The sequence below is a fragment of the Podarcis gaigeae genome, assembly GCF_964106915.1.
Source record: "Podarcis gaigeae genome assembly, chromosome: 7".
Taxonomy (NCBI): Eukaryota; Metazoa; Chordata; class Lepidosauria; order Squamata; family Lacertidae; genus Podarcis; species Podarcis gaigeae.
Genome location: NC_139683.1, coordinates 24,755,734 through 24,776,688, shown reverse-complemented (window position 1 = coordinate 24,776,688; position 20,955 = coordinate 24,755,734). Strand labels below are relative to the sequence as shown.

Below are 20,955 nucleotides of genomic sequence, written 5' to 3'. Positions count from 1 at the left end.
CTTGCTGTCCTCCATTTTACCAGATGATGCTGCCAATCTTGGGGCCTTGGAGTGGAGAACATGCCCTCCAGATTTGGATGTGGCTGCAATGCCCACAACCCCATCCTGGCCCTGTCAGCAGGCATGCAAAGAGTTAAGTAAGCTATACCCTTTGACAAAATGTGTTGACTTATTTCCCCCACCCTGCTGTCATGTACTGTGGTGAGAGTGTCACATTGTACAGTCAGAGGCAGGAGCTCAGATCGTTGCCTGACGAAAGTGATTATCTCAGTGGACTGATATTTTAATGAGCTTGCATATTTGAATGAGTCCTCCAATATGAGGAGAGACGGAGGAAACAGCTGAGCCCACAGTTAATCTTTGGCTCATACAGTCACTCTTGACTTAAATTACCTAGGAGAATATAGCCTGATCGGAGCTTGTTTTGACAAACAGCAGTTTTTTTTTGCCGTCTGACAGGAAACGAAGGGCAGCACAATTCATACAAATATACACTCTTCATACATTTCTAAAGTGTTTGCGGCCTCTGAGCTAGCAAAATCAAAAATGCTTTCTGAAGGGGTTTGCGTTGCCTCACTCCCCCCCCCCCCAGCAGACTTCTTATACCTCACAGTTATTCATTCTGCTGAAATAAACTCTTAAAGGATGGTCTTCAGAAGGCAATGAACCCACTTTTCACATCTGAGATCTGTTTTGCCTTGTGTGTGTTTTCCCCCCATACTGGTTTCTCTCTGCAGAAAAGTTCTGTTTTTAAGGCATCTCCCAACATATGCTCAAAATTAACGGTTACAGTAATGCATGAGGAATGATGGAGGGATGGGGTGGGTGAGGGGTGTAGCCATATCATGTGCTAAGGGTGGTTCATGTTCTTGGTTTCATATTAGAAACATATGCAAAGCATTACAAAAATGGATAACAATGAACTGATGCCGTGTTGCCAATAGCTTTCAAAAATCTACCATAATAAAACATTCTCTCTCTCTCTCTTTCTCTTTCTCATAATCTGTCCTGCTAAGTTAATATTAGCACTGTGAGATCCTTGGTTGCTTCTCCCACCATTGTGAGATGGAAACATATTTGTTTCATGCAACTCTCATCACCCAGGCTCAAATTGGCCCCTAAAAGACATCTTGCTTCCCTTATTCAGTTCCTGTTTTCATGATTTATATGCAGAGATAATGTTTTAAAGTTGTGCTTTACAAGCACCCATAATAGCAACAACATGAGCCAGCTCCTCAGACTCTCATGACAGTGAGTAACTTTGCGAGCCATGTGTGGTGCTGTATACACCATTAAAAAGCAGGCTTTTCCTGACAGCACTCACCAAATGGTAACAGGGTTTTTTGCTAAACCCACAAATACATTACTGTGGCACATAAGGTTGCTTTTAAAACAAAAAATCAGAGTAGTTGCTCAATTTTGTGTGTGTAAAAGCCTGAATTTTGGTACTGGTTGCCAGATTTATCACTTCAGTAAAACTGGTAAGGGGAATTGTAATAGATGTCGGTAGCATAATTTTCACATGCTTGAAGCGTGTAACCACCACACACACACACACACACACACACACACAGCACACTAAGAGGTTAGGTTGTCCAGGTCAATTTCCCAAATATTATCCAGCATTCATAGAGAGCTACAATTTCTTCAGTTGCCATTCCACACACTAAGGTCCAGCTCCGAAGGCCTGGCGATTCCCTCACTGCGATGAGTGAGGTTACAGGGAACCAGGCAGAGGGTCTTCTTGGTAGTGGGGCCTGCCCTGTGGAACGCCCTCCCGTCAGATGTCAAGGAAATAAACAACTATCTGACTTTTAGAAGACATCTGAAGACAGCCCTTTTTAGGGAAGCTTTTCATGTTTGATGTTTTATCATGTTTTTACTATTCTGTTGGGAGCTGCCCAGAGTGGCTGGGGAAACCCAGCTAGATGGGTGGGGTATAAATAATAAATTGTTGTTGTTGTTGTTATATAATGAAAGCATGTGTCGGAGGGCCAGGATCAAGGCCAGCTAAGTCATGTTGAACTGAGACATTCATCTCAGGTGGCATGCATGCTACTGCTGGCCTTGACCAACAGAAGCCTCCTAGGGAGAGCAAAATCCTGCTGCAACCATGTGATGCTCCTTCTCCTCCATTCTGCCACAAGGTGGGCCCTTCTTCAGAGCAGTGCATTCTGGGTGAAGCAACTGAGAGACTGCCTGTGCTGCCACTGCTTTGCCACAGTGGCTAAAAATTTCGTTTAAGCATAGGCAAAAATGAAGTTTGAACAAAATGTCTAGCCATTGTGGCAGCACAGGCGGTCTCTCAGCTGCCTGGCCCAGAATGCAACACTCTTGAGGGAGGACTCTACCTTGCCTATTTCTTAGACCATGGAAGGGAGGAGAAGGAAAGATGGTTTCTGCCCTTGCAGTGGCAAAAGGGGGGGGGGGAAACGAGGTAGGATGTGCGGCGGCACTACTAACCACTAACATCCAGGGAGGGAGGAAGATGAGGCAGAAACAGCAGGAGAATAGATAAGGAGGAAGAAGGGGTAGTGAGGGCAGCCGCCACCACCTCAGCCAGCACAGATTCCCACCACAAGATTGGCGGGGTATAAATAATAAATTATTATTATTATAACAGATATCCATTGGAACATCTGTATGAGGTCCCTTTGCATGTAACTTCTTACAGTCATTCTCACAAACATGTGTGGGTTGGGGGCAGACATTGCGCCACCTCTCATTGCCATCATGCTGTGTAAATGGACAATGGAGTAGGACTCTGATGTAGCAAAGTTGCTAAGGGACTGAGCTACGAACTAGGAAGTCCCACTTCAGTTTCATTTCAGCCATGAATGATGAATGTGGGCAAGCAGGGAGGTAGTATTCAGTCCCTAAATTAACATTTGGGTAGTCCCTAAATTAACAAGTGGGATAAATAAAAAAAGGTTGAAAATCTACCTTAAATCATATCAGTTTGCATTCTGTCTTGATTACTGAGGTAATGCACATACTGCTCTGAAGTCTCTAATGCACATACGGATGCTACGTATGACTGTCATCTGCCAATCAGAGGTTACACCCATGCCCAGTGCTTTTCTTCTAGAAAAGGAGGTGCCAGTACTGCGTATCCTTCAGTACCCCCCAGGGGGGGAAAGCACTTCCCACACCTCACATTTAAAGCACTCTTATGCCCCTTTAAAAGCCATGCTTCTCCCCAAAGCATCATGGGAACTGTAGTTTGTTAAGGGTGCTTAACAAACTTAAATCAGGAGGTTTGGGTTGGGTGTTCATCAGTATGCAGATGATACCCAGTTCTACCTCTCTTTTAAATCAGAACCAGTGAAGGTGGTGAAGGTCCTGTGTGAATGTCTGGAAGTGGTTGGAGGATGGATGGCAGCTAACAGATTGAGGTTGAATCCTGACAAGACAGAAGTACTGTTTTTGGGGGACAGGAGGCGGGCAGGTGTGGAGGATTCCCTGGTCCTGAATGGGATAACTGTGCCCCTGAAGGACCAGGTGCGCAGCCTGGGAGTCATTTTGGACTCACAGCTGTCCATGGAGGCACAGGTCAAATCTGTATCCAGGGCAGCTGTTTACCAGCTCCATCTGGTACGCAGGCTGAGACCCTATCTGCCTGCAGAGTCCCGCTTGGACTACTGCAATGAGCTCTACATGGGGCTACCTTTGAAGGTGACCCGGAAACTACAACTAATCCAGAATGCGGCAGCTAGACTGGTGACTGGGAGAGGCCGCCGAGACCATATAACACCGGTCTTGAAAGACCTACATTGGCTCCCAGTACGTTTCCGAGCACAATTCAAAGTGTTGGTGCTGACCTTTAAAGCCCTAAATGGCCTCGGTCCAGTATATCTGAAGGAGCGTCTCCTCCCCCATCGTTCTGCCCGGACACTGAGGTCCAGCTCCGAGGGCCTTCTGGTGGTTCCCTCACTGTGAGAGGCCAAGTTACAGGGAACCAGGCAGAGGGCCTTCTCGGTAGTGGCGCCCGCCCTGTGGAACGCCCTCCCATCAGATGTCAAAGCGATAAACATCTACCTGACATTCAGAAGACATCTGAAGGCAGCCCTGTTCAGGGAAGTTTTTAATATGTGACATTTTAGTGTATCTTTCATCTTTGTTGGAAGCCGCCCAGAGTGGCTGGGGAAACCCAGCCAGATGGGCAGGGTACAAATAATATATTATTATTATTATTATTATTATTATTATTATTATTATTATTATTATTAAATCTTAAAGACCTACAATTCCCAGCACCCTTCACAAACTGCAGTTCCCAGGATTCACCATGACTGTTAAAGTTGTGTTAGTGCTTTGAATGTATGATGTGGATGTAGCCAGAGTTGTTGCAGCGTAGCTCTCTCTATATATAGCACCCTGGTTTATATGCATTTCAGATTTATCGTGATGTTTGGAATGTACCCCAAGTGTTTAGAGAAAAAGAGATTATGCTACACAGTTCAAAACTAGATTCTCAAGATTCCATGCTTCTTGGAAGGGGATCATTGCTAATTCTGTGGCGTTCTGTAGAATGGCACTTATTTCCTGGCCACTAGGCACACACACACACAAAAGTATTATAACTTTGGAACTGTATATGACTTCTTCTGTCATCGATAAACAATAGCATTTTTGCAGCACACTAATGGAACAAAAGCTAGATGTAGCAAGTGACATGTCCACAATTTTTTGAAATTGAGTGGCCTACTTCACAAAGGATGGACTTCTGTTTGGAGGAATCCTCTGTTTGAATGGCTGTCTGGTCCTTTAAAGATAAAGAACCATAGAAGCAGATAACAGGTCCTTGAAATTGCCCATCTACAATTAGCACCTGGGCATCAGACTGTTCACAGTCTTCCCCCCATTATGGTGAGATGCAATGTAGTTCTATTAAAATTATAGTAGTTATTTCTAAATTTGCACCTCTACATATCAGTCAGCATTTTATGCAAATGTTAGCCCTCTCTTTTGGGGATGTGTTTCCTCTTTTTCAGTCATATGTACAAGTGGCCACCATACTTTGGAAGGTCTTAAGCTGCACAGCCATTTGCTGGGATCCAGCTAAGGCTTACACCATTGCCTAAGGGCTGTGATCCACTAGGTGAATGGAACAGAGCTCACTTGCCAGGAGCACTCTTCAAGAAGCACACATGTACCCCACTCTCCTTGTTGGAAATAATAATTGAGGAAACTTGCCTCATTGCCATAGAGGCATCAGCAACCCACTTTCACTCTGACCCAGCCAGAGTTCATCCCTACCTTCCAAAGGATCTTAAACAATGGCTGCTGAAATGCCAGTTTGGAGGTGACAAATTTGGGTGCTTGTGCCATAGCAAACAGTGGTCTTAAAAAAAAAAAATTAAACCCAACCCAAACACCTCCTTATGCTGTTAAGAGAGATAAGTTCTATGTCTCCTTAACCATGTCTGATTTATGGCTACTACAGTGCAGGGGCGCACAGAACGGCTAATTGCCTACCTTCCTTTTCGAAACTGAATATACCTGCTTGGGTGGTCAGAAAGGAAAGAATGAAAGAAAATGAAACACCTAAAGCCAGTCTTCAAATTAACCTCTCAAGGGGTCCGCAGATTTCAGCAGAGTATATTCTTCCGTGATGAAGTCACTCGATTTGGTAATAACTATGTGCCTCAGAATATTACTGCAAGGCTGATTTTAATGAATGTTTGTGTAGAAGTTGGAGGAGATATGTGTGAAGTACTTAATTATATCTCAGTGACTGTTTAATAAGTGATGCCAGAAATATTGTGCATGGCCCAGAAAGGCAAAGGGGTGCTCATCATTTATTTTACCCGGTGCAATCTTCAAACTGCTTCACAATGTCTTTCCTTCTGTCCTTTTCTGGGTTACAGCCTTCCTGTCTGATCTGAAAGCACAGACGTGCAACTTGTCAATGTTATTTAGAGACAATCCCTATCAGTAGCTCCCCACAGTCAGCCTGACTGTGACTTTCAGATTACCCTAAATTAAGAAAGAGAAAAAGAAATTGGAGATTTGTCAATGGTGCAAGAAAGCAAAGCTGCCTCCAGAAGTAGGAACATGTTTTTTAAACACAAAGAGGGCATTTTTGGTGTTGTCACCTTGGCTGTGAAATTCTCTCCCTAGAGATGCTCACTTGGTGACTGCTTCGGGGGCATTTCAGTGCCAGGCAAATGCTTCTTTATATTGTCTTAAGGACTTTTAAGGCGTACCTCAACCTTACACCCTCCAGATGTTGGGCTACAACTTGCATCAGCCCCAACCAGGCACCAGGTTGTGGGAGGCTGTTTAAAATATTATCACACACCACCCCAATCTCTGAGCAGTGCAAGATTCCAGGGGTTCCAGGCACTTACCCCCAGATTTGGTTTCCTCGAAAGGAGAGACAGCGGTGACTGTGTTGTCTTTATGATATATGGTTTATTGACATATATATACAATCTGTCCCTATGGTGCAGGGGCTCACAGCATTAACACCCCAAAGAGGGTCTTGCTTCTCCCACAGCCACAGCTTTGGATTCCACCCAAAATCAGGCATGGCTCTGTCTCTCAGCTGCCCAGCCTGCAGCCTCTACCATCAAAGCTCGCATATATAACTCGGGCCTTTGTGTTTATAACTAATAGAGAGTTCAATGGGAGGAGCACCCATTTGTCCTCTGGCACCAAACCACTTCCTTTGTTACCTTAACAGCCTATACATAGGACTTTACCTCACCAGGAAGATAGCCTGGCTATTCCAAGAATTGAATCCATTCCAGAAACTGAATGCATGCTGGATCCAGGAATTGGAAGGGACTCAAGCATGTAGTCTACCCCTCCCAACTCACAACAATATTTTAAATTATTCTTCAGATCTGCTCTTGTATTGTTTTACAGTTGAGTTTTGCATCATGAAATTTTATTGATTCTGCAAGGCTTTTACAGTACAAGCCTCCCAGAGAATGTTCTCTGTAAATAAGTATGCAAGTAAATAATAAAGCAAGTTTCTCTTTTTGCAGCTTCTATGCCAGAACCTCACACTGCTGTTTAAACTCTGAGGCTTTTCAAAAGCCACTTTGCAAGTTCAATAACACTGCTCAATAGGCTGATCTCTCATAACAACTATGTCACACTGGCTGAGCTCTTCTGCATTGCATCCATTGTGCTCTCTTACTCGTAACACCTTATTCAAAGCACCTCACATTGTAATCCACACATAAACCCAATAAAATAGGTTGTTTATTATCCTTGTATGGCAGATGCAGGGTGGACACTATGAAGCACGGGTTGCCCAATGAGTTCACAGCTATGGGAAGCAGCCAATCAAGACACAAGTTTAAAGGAGCAACGGGCAGTTTGCCAGGACACTGTTTCCTCACAGGCAACCAAAATGATTAAGCGGTTGGAGCAACTCCATTGTGAGGAAAGGTCTGGCGAGTAGCAGACATGATCAATGTGTATAAAATGATGCATTGTGTGAAGAGAGCTTTTTTCCCTCCCTCTCTCTTAAAATATGAGCACTAGGGACATGCAATGAAGCTGAATGATTAAAGATTGAGAAGTTTTTCCTTCACACAGTGCATAGATAAACTATGGCATTCACTCCCACAAGGAAGTAGCGATGGCCACCAATTTGGATGGTCTTCCTTGAAGACAGATGGGTAAGATGCAGAGGGGATGAGAAAGGAGGGAGCACTTCAGTTAGTCTCTCGTCCATGTTCCAACAAGGCCCAATTCGATGGAGCAGCAGTGCTACATCTGAACCGAGCCTTAGCCATTACAATGTTGTCATTCTCCACTCAAAATTTCTGGTTCACACACATTTCCCGTCTAACTGCATGGCAGGTAGTGCAGGAAGTGAAACGGTTACCAGAACAATGTCCTCCTTAAAATTGGCCTTTGCAGACCCAAGTTTTTCACCTTATGTCTTTCAGGAGAACATCTCCAACTTTGACATGGTGATGGAGTCTGATGAGGGAACATTCATGCCCACTGGCCTGGCTTTCACAGGCAGTGATAAAGCTCGTGACATCATGAAGGAGATCATGAAGTTGCTGAAGCCCATCAATGTTACTGATGTCTTTGAAAACAGTGAAGGAACAGACATTAATTACTGGATACGTGATGGAATACCAGGTGAGATTCCTGAGTGAGTTGTGGAAATGGCTCAGTTGTTCCTACTGCTTTCCTCTCTTTTTCATTTGTCTGCCTTTGTGGCAACCCCAGGTTTTGACAATGACTTTTCTTGAACAGCTCCATACCAGAAATGAAACATGTATACATATCCCAGAGCTAACCTACAGAAGCTTGGGTATAACGTGCGCTTGATCTTCTATTTGGAAAAGTTATAGATGATGTGTGGGCAGTCTGCCTACAATCTTCTTTTAGGCTTTAGGCTTTATAATAATCTTTCCTAGAGCAGTGGACTAAAAATAGCAGAGCATTCCCTCTGCTTAAATGTAAGTGGGGGCAGACACACAAACCAAAAACAATGCATTGAAATACAGTCTGTGTTTCCTCCTTTATTTGCATTAGTTCACACTCCCCACTGGGCGCAAACCACTCCTGTACTTCGTTATAATCATAAGCTTTATTTACATACAACAGAGCATGAATGGGAGGAAGGAGGCATTCTTTCAGAAGAGAGGCTCCTCCAGAGAGTCATGGGACAATCTCTGAATGCATCCCAATTTCAGCTAACTCCGTTTAGAAGTTCTCAGCATTCTCTTTCACTCAAACCACCAACCACTGTTTCTAACATCTACACCCATCTACCCTCTCCCAAAAGCCCCTCTTCGGATGTTCAGCCTCGTGGAATGAAGGGAGAGCAGGAACGAGCCATTGGCTCACCCGCTCCATCACATCCCCACCATTGACCATCACCTTCCACATGTTGAGGAGATGAACTTCTGCAGCAAGGAGCTTTCCTTACTCTTGGGTTCTAAGTTGCACATGGAGTCTCCATGAGTATAGAAGACTTCGCACTGCAAACATTCGGCCCTCCAAGTAATGGAAGGCAGCAGGGCCAGACACAGGGGTGATCAGGACTAGCCTTCCCACTCTCCCTTATGAAAGTCTAATCACATGGAGGTTGCAAATGCCTGAACAGGGCTTGGGAGTCTCATTACAAAACAAAACAAAACCAGAGCTATCAGAAGGCCATCTCCAAAAAAATCAGCTCCTGTTGATAAAACACCATTTGACCATCCCACCCTCACCTACTCAGTGGTTTTATACAAACCTTTTCTATTGCATTATGTCTTTAGCTGTTACAAAAGTGTTCTCTGTTACAATCATTTGTCATTTTTCTTCTGCTGCTTTTATCTCGAATACTGCCCACAATTTCATTTGACTGTAATATTTTTTTAGATAGTCCACGAAAGGCCTCTGTTCTCCATAAAAAGTTCATCATTTTGATCTCTTCATTTCGCTTTCAGCTCTACCATTTCCGCATAGTCCATTACTTTCAAGAGCCATTCCTCCTTCGTTGGAACCTTCTTTTCTTTCCATTTCTGTGCATATAATATTCTAGTCGCTGTTGTCACGTACACAAATGACCATCCTGAACTATTTACCTGCAGATGAAAGTTTTGTTGTTGTTTAGTCGTTTAGTCATGTCCGACTCTTTGGGACCCCATGGACCAGAGCATGCCAGGCACTCCTGCATTCCACTTCCTCCTGCAGTTTGGTCAAACTCATGCTGGTAGCTTCGAGAACACTGTCCAACCATCTCATCCTCTGTCATCCCCTTCTCCTAGTGCCCTCAATCCTTCCCAGTCTTTTCCAGGGAGTCTTCTCTTCTCATGAGGTGGCCAAAGTATTTCAGCCTCAGCTTCAGGATCTGTCCTTCCAGTGAGCACTCAGGGCTGATTTCCTTCAGAATGGAGAGGTTTGATCTTCTTGCAGTCCATGGGACTCTCGAGACTCTCCTCCAGCACCATAATTTAAAAGCATCAATTCTTCAGCGATCAGCCTTCTTTATAGTCCAGCTCTCACTTCCATACATCACTACGAATGTTTACCAGCCAGCAATTTTAACAGCCTTTTTCCTTCTCCCACTAGCCCTGAAGCCTTTCCATGCGAGCTCAGCTGCACCAAGCAGTGTGGTTGGGCAGCTGCCATGGTCCCTTCTCCTCTTGTTCAACTTTGATGCTACTTTTTGCCATACTTGTTCAGGGTATCACCACTGCCTTCTCTCCATGCCCAGTGTGTGCTGCAGGGAGGTCCCACTTGTCTGCTGGTCCACTGGTAGTGTAGATGTATAAGATGCAGTTTGGGAAGATGAAAGAAGAGCCACAGCTTCCCAGCACAATGGGGAATCCCACAGGCAGGATAGGGGTGGGGGCGTGCCAAGGACGCACATCAAACTTAGAGCCACCTCAATTAGAGCCGCCTCTTCCCTCTCTAATGCTATAATACACAGTAAGTGTTGGGACAATGCATGGAGTGGCTGCTTTGTTTGTCTGGCAGACCCTCCTCAAAGGGCTCATGTTGCTTCAAATTGCGCCATGCATATTCTTGTCCAAGAGAAAAAGCTTTGAACGTCTTGGCGCAGTTCACATGCCGCTCAGCTGCGAACAGGCCAGGGGAATACTTACGGTATGTAATACCACAGTAGCTAATTGTACGTATTCTAACAGCTTGCACGATTGCATCCAATTTAAGCATGCCGTGAAATGTCGACACTTCATCATTTCCATTTAAATATATTCCTGAAAATTGGCTCTACTACTTCTGTGAAAGTCATTTTTTCCCCTTTTCTTCCCTGTTCATCTTTTTAATCTTATGGAATAGTCTTGCTATCAACAAGAGCTATTTTGGTCACAAATTCAATCACAGGAATTTAGATCTTTTATAATTGACTAATTAGCTGTGTTAGGGTCATGCAGCTTCTGCTCCCAGTTTTGAAATCTACCTCCTCCTCTTTTGGCACAGGCAATTCGTCTTTCCCTCTTTTCACAGTTATCAGACCTGCAAACCAAATATATATATTAGCCATGGCTCTCTTTTGCCTATTTTCCTAAGCCTTGGACACTATTTTGCATCATGCATTACTCAATATTTTGTGTGAACTGATATAGGATGGATTATACAGGTGAATTGATGTAGGATGGATTATACAGGTTTCAAGAAATGCCCAGAGCAGCTGGGGTAACCCAGTCAGATGGGCTGCATATAAATATTATTATTATTATTATTATTATTATTATTATTATTATTATTATTAAAATAATAATAATATTGGTGCACAAATACAGTGATACCTCAGGTTACATACGCTTCAGGTTACATACGCTTCAGGTTACAGACTCCACTAACCCAGAAATAGTACCTTGGGTTAAGAACTTTGCTTCAGGATAAGAACAGAAATCGTGCTCCGGCAGAATGGCAGCAGCAGGAGGCCCCATTAGCTAAAGTGGTGTTTCAGTTAAGAACAGTTTCAGGTTAAGAACGGACCTCCGGAACGAATTAAGTACTTAACCCGACGTACCATTGTATAATCAATGTTTAAATTTGTTGGTTGTTGTTGTTGATTAAATTTCTGTGCTGCCCTTCATCTGAGAATCCTAGGGTGGTTTACAATATAAAAACACAAAAATGCATAGCATAGTAACAAAAAAAACCCAATACCCCCTCACACAGTTTAAAAAGTTATATTACATTTATAATCCATCTTTCCTGCAAGGAGCTCAAGGTGGTATTCATCATAGTTGCCAAGTCTTGGGGGCCGGGGGCCCTTGCTTGTGGTGCAGTGAGGGGGCAGCAGTGGAGGGCGGATTAGGTCAAGCCCACCCCCAATGTTTTGTTCAAGATGGCACCACTGGTATGCATGTTTCTGCCCCTTCACATTTTATCCACAGCGCAACGCCCTGTGATGGAGGTTGGGCTGACAGACTGTCACTGGCCCTAGTGAGCTGCATGCCTAAGTGGGGATTTGGACCCCGGTCTCCCAGATCCTAGTCCAGCACTCTGACTACAACACCATTGTCATCCTTGCATCTTACTCACGGGCAGCATTTCAGTCCTCAAACCACTTAATCTGGGGTATCTGACCTAACAATACACTAGAGATATATGCAGCTATTTTGCTCTGTAAACAACATCTTCAGGCTAGATTGTTCAGCCACATTATGAATCAAGTGTCATTCTCCAGTGAAGAAAAGAAGTTGATATTTTGAACATGGGTGGGTCATCAGCAATATAGGAATGTAGAAATATTTTTTTTTATTAAAAAACCACACATATGCCCATCAAGAGAATTCACTCAAACCTAAATAAGACTGCTCAACAGTAAACACACAGAGAAACACTTTCAGTGGACCAGATCTTTTTGGATTGCTGAAAACGACCTCATTATAAATCAAACGCTCTTTCTGTAAAAGTACAAAAAAATATATATTCTGTTCTCAATTTTAAGTGCTTTGTAATATGTGTATATGGGTGGTCTTTTCCTTTCCAGCAAATGCAAACCAAATGCCATTGCATTAAATAAAATCATTTAAAACTGATGGCCTTTTGATTTGTGCAGAACATCAGCCCCATGAGACATAGCTTCATTAGAGGGAAATCTACCTCAATCAATAGCTTTCGATTTGTTTTTTATTTCTGAACTTTGGTTGGGTCTGGGGGGAAAGTCATTACTTTCCCCGCGGACCCAACCAAAGTTCAGAAAAAGATAGAACTCCATATATGTTCTAACCAACCGGCACAGCTCATCGCTTGCAATGAGAATGTGATGTTGTGCATGTAAAACAGTCTTGCTTGTTCAGGGTTCTTGGTAGGAAAAAGCATGCTGGGACCCCAGCTAGACAAATAGTCTAATATTTACAGCAAGCAAACAAGGCATTAGATGTGAGAAAAGGAAGCCTGTTCCCTTTAGTGTGATCAAAAGAGTCCTGGAGCAAGGTGTAACTTGATGAACCAAGAAGATTACAGGCTATTGACTACAACTTCCAGATCTTGGTCAGATAGGTAATGACTCAAAATGCTGCAGGGAAGCTAGTGATGTTAAAGGTGAGCAGTTCACTGTGGTATGAACAAGGCTATTAATGTTGAACATCTCCTCCTTCCACAAGGAAACTTCTCCAGCAGAAAGGCACAATAACCTCGTGACCTTTTATTCATCCGATAGGCCTTTCTGCTGAGACCACAGTCTAGTGCTGTTGAAATGGTTACATCCCTCCTCAGAGGAAAGAAGAGATAAAGCAGCTGTTAAGCATAATTTCCTGTCTCTTAAGTGACAAGAACTGCTAACAGATAAAAGGGAATTAGGGTTCTATGGAAGGAATTACTACGACTTCTCACAGTGATGTTTATTTACATATCGCATTTTTATCCCATCCTTCCTCTAAGGGCAGGAGTGGGGAACCTTTGGCCTCCTAGGTATTGCTGAACTACAACTCCCATCAGCCATAGCAAGCTGATTGGGCAATCCCATAGTATCCTATTGGACAAGGATGATGGGAGCTGGAGTTCAGCAGCATTTGGAAGGCCACAGATTCCCACAGCTGAGGTAAGAGTTGCGTCCTAACCTTGAGTACTATGTTTGCCAATAGTTGTCTATCCAATAGGGAAAGGATGGCTAACTTTGTGAGTAACATCTGGCCACAAGAAGTGCTCCACCAGCCTCAAAGCTTTATCTGGGAGATAAGCAACTCTGCCTGCCCTTTAGCTATCTTCTCTAAAGAGCAGGCACAGGGATCTTTTATATCCAATCCTAGTGCTGAGATCAGGGATAAAGTCCCCTGCCTGCTCTTTGAGAGAAGCTATCTGATCCCATCACTACAGTGCAAGAGGCTGGAAATGCTGGTGGGTGGGTGCTTCTGTATGTATGTATGTGTGCATGAGTGTGTGTGTGTGTGTGTGTGTGTGTGTGAGAGAGAGAGAGAGAGAGAGAGAGAGAGAGAGAGAGAGAGTGCTGCATGTCTGGTGAGTGTATGTAGTGTTGGTGTATTCCTCTGTTGTGACAAGGGGGGCTTTTGCTCTCCATCTCTGGATTCCAGAGCCTGTCCTTCAGTCGTGTAATGGAACTTTGCAACCTGTTTCAGAAGCTCAGCCAGCCAGGTTCTTTTCCAGTTTAGGGAAACACTGTTTTGTCAACACTTGGAAGACACGATTCGGACCTCTCTCTCTCTTCTCAGGGGTTTGACCGTACAATGTTCACGTACAATGGTGTGTACAATTGGACTAGGGGTTCTAGGCTAGTCTCCTAGCCAGCATGGTGTAGTGGTAAGAGTAGTAGACTCGTAATCTGGTGAACCGGCTTCGCTTCCCCGCTCCTCCACATGCAGCTGCTGGGTGACCTTGGGCCAGTCACACTTCTTTGAAGTCTCTCAGCCCCACTCACCTCACAGCGTGTTTGTTGTGGGGGAGGAAGGGAAAGGAGATTGTTAGCCGCTTTGAGACTCCTTAAGGGGAGTGAAAGATGGGATATCATGTCCAAACTCTTCTTCTTCTTCCTACATGTTCCTTGTAAATTAGGGGGAAGCTTCTGACCGGCTTAGAGAGCATGATGGTCATACGTGAGGTTGGCACCCTCCCCCCCACAATTGCCCTTGCAAGCTTGAGCCTCTGGCTCTAATTGTTCTACAAAAAAAATTCACTGCACACCACTGCCACAGAACCCTTTAGGCTTCCAGAGCTCTCCCTGGCATTCAGGGCCCGTCTCATGGTGCCCACCTCTACCACCAGCAGCTGTGTTTGAAGGCATGCACTGACTTTACATTACCTTAGTACGAAGAGACCTGCTCCCCTTTCTGAATGATTCTAATCCCTCTGTGCAATGTGGCTTTGCACCTCTTCACCCTTGTTTGGGGTGTAGGTGGGGACAGTTCCCACTGGATTTTAATCCCAGGGGGCAGAGTGTAGTGAATGTCAGCAAAAAGAACCCTCTTGTCTATAATGCTGTGCTTAAAACACAGTGCCCCAGCAATATGCTGAAGTTGCATCATTCACAGAAGGATCGACATGCTCTTTGCAAGTACTTGACAAGCAGCAACTGAAGTCCAAGGCCAGTTTATTTAAACAAGGACATCAAATAGTTGTTGAAAAACATGAATGTTCTACATGCAAGTTCTTGCCCATGACTGAGGGTAAAATGTTCTAGGGCAGATAATCAAAGCCTGGCTCAGCCTTGACATTTTCAGTTCTTTTTCTATAAAATCACTATAGTTAAAATACAACCTTTATACTTCACTTTTATAGAACTAAATTATTATTATTTTAAAAAAAACACCCAGAACGATCCATACAATGGCAAGGCATGCCAACATGTCTGTGTTGCTGGTGTTCTCCATTTTTAAAATAAGGTCAGTTTGAACTTCAGGTCAGCATTTTAGTGACACAGGGCTTTTAAGAATGGAAAAAATAACAGGCAAGTTTTGAAAAGTTCCCCTAAATAGCACTCATTTCCCCCTGGCACTCATCATCACAATGGGTTTGCTAGCTAGGGGGTCAAAATGTTCTGGCATGTGTGCCTCTTAAAAATGTAAACTCAAGTGTCTGATGAAAGGGGTTGCATTCTGCACAACCCATGAGCAGCTGGATTTTCTTGGGGGGGAAACGGGTCATTGGGAAAGGCCGAGATAATTATTATTTGTTATAGCATCTTTCTAAACCAGGCCAAAATCAAGCGAGCTGCTCACAACCACTTAGTTATCAGTGCTGAGCAGCATTTGAATCAGGGCCCCATCTGAGTTGGGCTGACCCTCATTTTGTCTGCATCTTAAGCCAGGCATTGCTAGTACGACTAGTAACCATGCCTAAGTTTTTAAAATATAAATAAATACCAAGCATTGGGGTGGGGTGGGGGCAATTTTAATCAGGACTGCAGAACACGAGGAGGAGAAGTTTAACCCTTCTCTCCCCAGCCGCACTGGAAAACCTCCATGCACAACACTTTGCCTTAAAACTGTCTTTGGTGCCAATGTGATTTCCTCCCTCTCGGGCTAATTGCCTTGCGGTGATGGGGTTTGTGAGTGCAACCAAAACTGTGATGGTGAAGACAGGGCCAGTCACTGTGACCCCCACTTTTCGCCCATATGATTGTTAATTGCAGGAGGGGGGAGCGCCTAGGGGGGCTTTAGATGTACTTCAGTTAGGCCTGATTTTGGCATTCATATAACTATAAGTAATATAATTAATGATACAGGGCTTCTCCTTTTCTTTTGCTAGATGACGACATGATCCAGAAGTATTCACAATGCTTATGTTTCCTTTGAAAGACAAAAAATATTTACCTAGAAAACCCCACCTTAATAGGAAGGTTCTAATTTTAAGAATCAGATTTCCACATTGCATTTCGCAGCTATTAATTTGGTTTTGGGTTTCTAACTTGGAAAGAAAGCTACATTTTTCAAGTATCTTGAAAGTGAAGGATTTTGCGGTGAGGTGATGTCTGTTCCAGCAGACTGCAGGTCTGTATCGTTCTCCAAAGCAGCTTCCTCAAGAATTTGTGTATGTATGCGTAAGGAGCCTATGTTAACCTCGGAGATTATAAATTCAACCTTTCATCTAGTACAGCAGTCCAATATAGTTTTCTGCAGTGCTGATAGAACCTCACCTCCCGTTCCCTAAACAAACTCAGTCACATGGGTTACGGGAAGAGCAGTTTTATTTCCAGACACTGTTTACTGAAAAAACTTGGTCGTTTTTTGGACTTTGTTGTCATACGGACAAAATAAACTAGCCTGTACCAAACGGTTTTGTGAAAGTTTAAACAAGAATCTTGTGTAACTTATGGCCATCCTTTGAAAAAATGTGTTATAATTCCAATAGCAGCAACATAAATAGCACTGAATGAATCAATCATTACCATTTATGAATGGAAATGCTCATAACCACATAGGTTTTGAAATTATTCTGAAGGGAATTAGTTTTGAAAGTAGCAAGCATGCAACTTTGGACCATCATTATAGTCTAAGGAGTCTAGCTAAGGTCTAATGAACAATAAATCTGCAGTCTTCACATTTCCATATCAGTTTGCATTTACTTTAGTAAAAAAGTTAATTAGCATTTTACCATGAATTTTTCTTGTTGTACCCAATTTTGTATGCTATTTGGCCTAATATTCACATTTTTGCAAAACGTATTTTCCCTAACATTTATATCTTCTCCATTATAATGCATTTTTATGCATCATGCAACATACAGTGAGGGGGGAAAGTATTTGATCCCCTGCTAAATTTGCCCGTTTGCCCTCTGATGAAGAAATGACCCGTCCATAATTTTAATGGTAGGTTTATTGTAACCGTGAGAGACAGAATAACAACAACAGGAAAACCCCCAGAAACCCAGAAGGCAAAAGTCAGAGATTGATATGCATTATAATGAGTGAAATAAGTATTTGATCCCTTTGCAAAAAGATGACTTAGTACTTGGTGGCAAAACCCTTGCTGGCAATTGCAGAGGTCAGATGTTTTACAGAGGTCACACAGCTGAAAGGGATCAAAATAGGCTACAATTTTATTGACTGCAGATGAAGTGGTTTGGCATAAGCATTGGGTAAGAGTTTATTTCTGGGCTGCCTACTGGAAATGACATCAGGATCCACCCAGCAGTGAGGATTCCTGTGACTTACATGAAATAGGGAGGGGTCGCCACAGGAATCGCCACCTCTAGGAATGCTGAGGCCCAAGCCTCCCACCTGGACAAGTGGACAGAAGCCACTCCATCACAGATCCCTTTAATGAGATACCCTGTTTCTGGAGAGGAAAGCAGGGGTGCAACCCCAGACCCCAACCAAGGCTAAGGTTACCCAATGCCTAAACCACCAAAGTTGTGACGATTGCTATGAGGTAGGCAAAACCTCCAGGTCATAGCCAATTCACCTGTTAGGCAATTTCCTAAACGACTGCAAAAATACAGTGAGCACCGCAGCCATAGCAAGGTCAATTCAATGAGTAAATGCCCGAATACTGGAGTGGGTGGATTGATCCAATGAAGAAGAGCTGGGTGTCGGAGGCTGGGCGGGCTGCTTTAAATCCCCTGGGAGTGGACCGGAGGGTAGCTTGATTGTTCCCTCAGACCAGACCAGCCCTCTGCGCCAGCCTGTTGTTGTTTAGTCGTTTCCGACTCTTCGTGACCCCATGGACCAGAGCATGCCAGGCACTCCTGTCTTCCACTGCCTCCCGCAGTTTGGTCAAACTCATGCTGGTAGCTTCGGCAACACTATCCAACCATCTCGTCCCCTATTGTCCCCTTCTCCTTGTGCCCTCCATCTTTCCCAACATCAGGGTCTTTTCCAGGGAGTCTTCTCTTCTCATGAGGTGGCCAAAGTATTGGAGCCTCAGCTTCAGGATCTGTCCTTCCAGTGAGCACTCAGGGCTGATTTCCTTAAGAATGGATAGGTTGGATCTTCTTGCAGTCCATGGGACTCTCAAGAGTCTCCTCCAGCGCCATAATTCAAAAGCATCAATTCTTCGGCGATCAGCCTTCTTTATGGTGCAGCTCTCACTTCCATACATCACTACTGGGAAAACCATAGCTTTGACTAGACCTTTGTTGGCAAGGTCTAATGAACAGCCTGACGTGGAGCAAAATTTCAAGCCTAAGCTCGCGCTTTGACAAGGAGAGACCTCAAAACACAACCCTGCATCATTGGCAGGGGGGGGCGCTGGCCATCCCCCCTTAGGGAGCATGAGCCTAAGCTCGCGCTTTGACAAGGAGAGACCTCAAAACACAACCCTGCATCATTGGCAGGGGGGGGCGCTGGCCATCCCACAAAGTTGCTGCACCCCTAAAAGGGGGTAAGCAGACATGTGAGCAAAACCTACCCCAAAGGAGTTGCTGTGCTCATTAAGCCTGGCTCCCCTGTGCAGATCCTGTGGCTGTTTCATTTTTTCTATTTTTTAAAAAAGAGTTTAACTCCACCTACTCCCTGTGATTTACTGCTGGCTTGCTCCTGACAGTAGTTTCATCTGTAAAGGTGAGCTGCTTCTAATTTATCTCCCATCCCAAGTGAAAAGACGGACTAGCAGAATTCCGCCTGTGTTGCCTTTGATTCAAACCAGTGTTTACAGCCAGCACATTTGGTTAGAAGAAGCTAGATGGGTAAATACCTATTTGAGTGAACTGTACTATGAATAAGTAGGGTTGTCGTACATCTGGAATGCTGAAGTTGGCAGCAGTGTCTGGGTGGAAATCGGGAAAGTGTTTGGGAAAATCCAAACGTATGGCAGCCCATGTCGGCAGTGCCATTTCTGCCGTTTTCCCATAAAAATAGCTCAAAAACAGCTTTTCTTTTGAGATTTTGCCCAAAAAGCTCAACACCTTTGTCGGGGGAGCTCAACAACCTTTCTGTCCAGATTTTCACTGTTTGAAATATGGCAACCCTAGAATAAGTGTGCCGCTTTGAAGTCGTACCAACTGCTGCCTTTTAGTGCTCATTTATATAATTAGTCTTGTCTGAGCAGCTGACGAGTTGGTGCTTCTTGTTTTAGAAACAGCAATTCAGTAAACACAGCAATCCCACCGCTTTCCACCTCAGCCCATTCTCTACATACCCCCCTAAAAGTGTAACATAAGTACCTTCTGTTAGCCCAAGGAGCAGACGCTAAAAATACGGCTTGATTCTTTTACAGTATATTTGAAAGGAACTGTTTACACGTGAAGGAACTTCCCTGAAATTCATTAGGCAAGTAAATCCCATAAGCAATTTCTTTTTTAATGACCTACCCAATCTAGTTTATGAATTGGCCAGTTGAATTCTGAATGATTGAAAGCTTTACATGGACTTAGTAAATCATCGGAAAGCCAAGATCTCCTACAAAGTGCATATTGAGTGTAGAAGCTACCTGTGTACTGTGGCGAATATGCCTGGAAAGGATTGGAGCCTTCCTGGAAAGGCTGAGCCTTGTTGGGTTGCTGTCATTAGCTGCCAGCTGAGGGCTACTCTACACAATCTGCTATCCCAGGCAGATTCAACGAGCGTCTTCTTCTCCACAGTGCTACCGCTGTAGCATGCGGCACTGTGCATAACAGTCTTCAGAACCACAAGTAAGGTGGGTTTTTAAATTGGTTCTTTGCAGCAGCATCCAAGACTCACAGGGGTCTCAACAGATCTTGGGCTTTCTTGGGGGTGGGGCTACATCAGCAAGTGTAGCTCTCATCCCTTTTGAGCCAGAGATAGACCAGGGTAACTCTTTCCCCCAGCTCAGCTGGCATAATTTAAAATAGCATAATTTACGCTAGCATATATTTCCAAAAAGAGGTGTTCCAGGGGAGTGTTCTTTCTTCTTCTTTGGCAATCACTCGCAGCCAAGTAAGATTGTTGTCAGGGGTTCAGAAGGAGAGACACAGGAGGGGGAGCAAATGGAGAGTGAGGAGGAGGAGTACGAGGGGGGCGCAGGCAGTGACAGTGGCCAGAGTTATTCCACAAGCCTCTCTAGCGAATCGGAGGACTCACAGAAGGGAGCGCCGGTGGCCAGAGCGAAGGGGGCTCCAGGGGGGAAGCCCCAGGAGGAAGGGGCTAGCGGGGAGTCCCTGAGCAGCAGCTGGAAATCAGGACCAGCTTCTCCACCAGAACGCAGTGGGGAGGGGGAGTCCCAGGAGTCGGGACCAGTGTCCTCACCACCAGAGGGAGGAGAGGAGTCAGGTTTGGCAACGCCCACATCAGGAAGCGGGGAAACGGTCAGAAGGAAAGTCACCGGCTGGGCGCGCGCGCCAAGTTCAAATGTACAGGAGCGCGGCACAGCAGGGAGCCCGGAAAGGGAGCCAGGTCCTAAAGCCCGCCGGAGGGAGGGGCAAGACTCAGGAGGCTCAGCGTCAGAGGAGTCCAGGAAGGAGGGAACCCCAGAGGGCAGAAAGACCCAGCGAAGGAAAGAACAGCGTAGGAGGTGGAGCCGGGCTAGAATCTTAAACTGGTGTGGGTGGAGCAGTGAGTCAGAGGGGACTTAGCCGGTCTAGCATCGAGACGTGGGTCTGCGCGCCCAGAGCTTGGAAATGGAAACTAAACTTTAATAAAGACTTTTGTATATAACA

General features: G+C 44.5%; 1 protein-coding gene across 4 annotated transcripts in view; it reads left to right on the top strand.

Moving 5' to 3' along the window:
• CPQ (carboxypeptidase Q) overlaps positions 1 to 20,955 on the top strand; it is a 175,488-nt gene that overhangs the window by 133,065 nt on the left and 21,468 nt on the right. For all 4 annotated transcript variants that reach the window (XM_083749808.1, XM_083749809.1, XM_083749810.1 and 1 more), the window contains one exon: positions 7,911 to 8,112. In XM_083749808.1, coding sequence (XP_083605934.1) covers positions 7,911 to 8,112 — 202 coding nt within the window. The remainder of the gene's footprint in view (positions 1 to 7,910; positions 8,113 to 20,955) is intronic.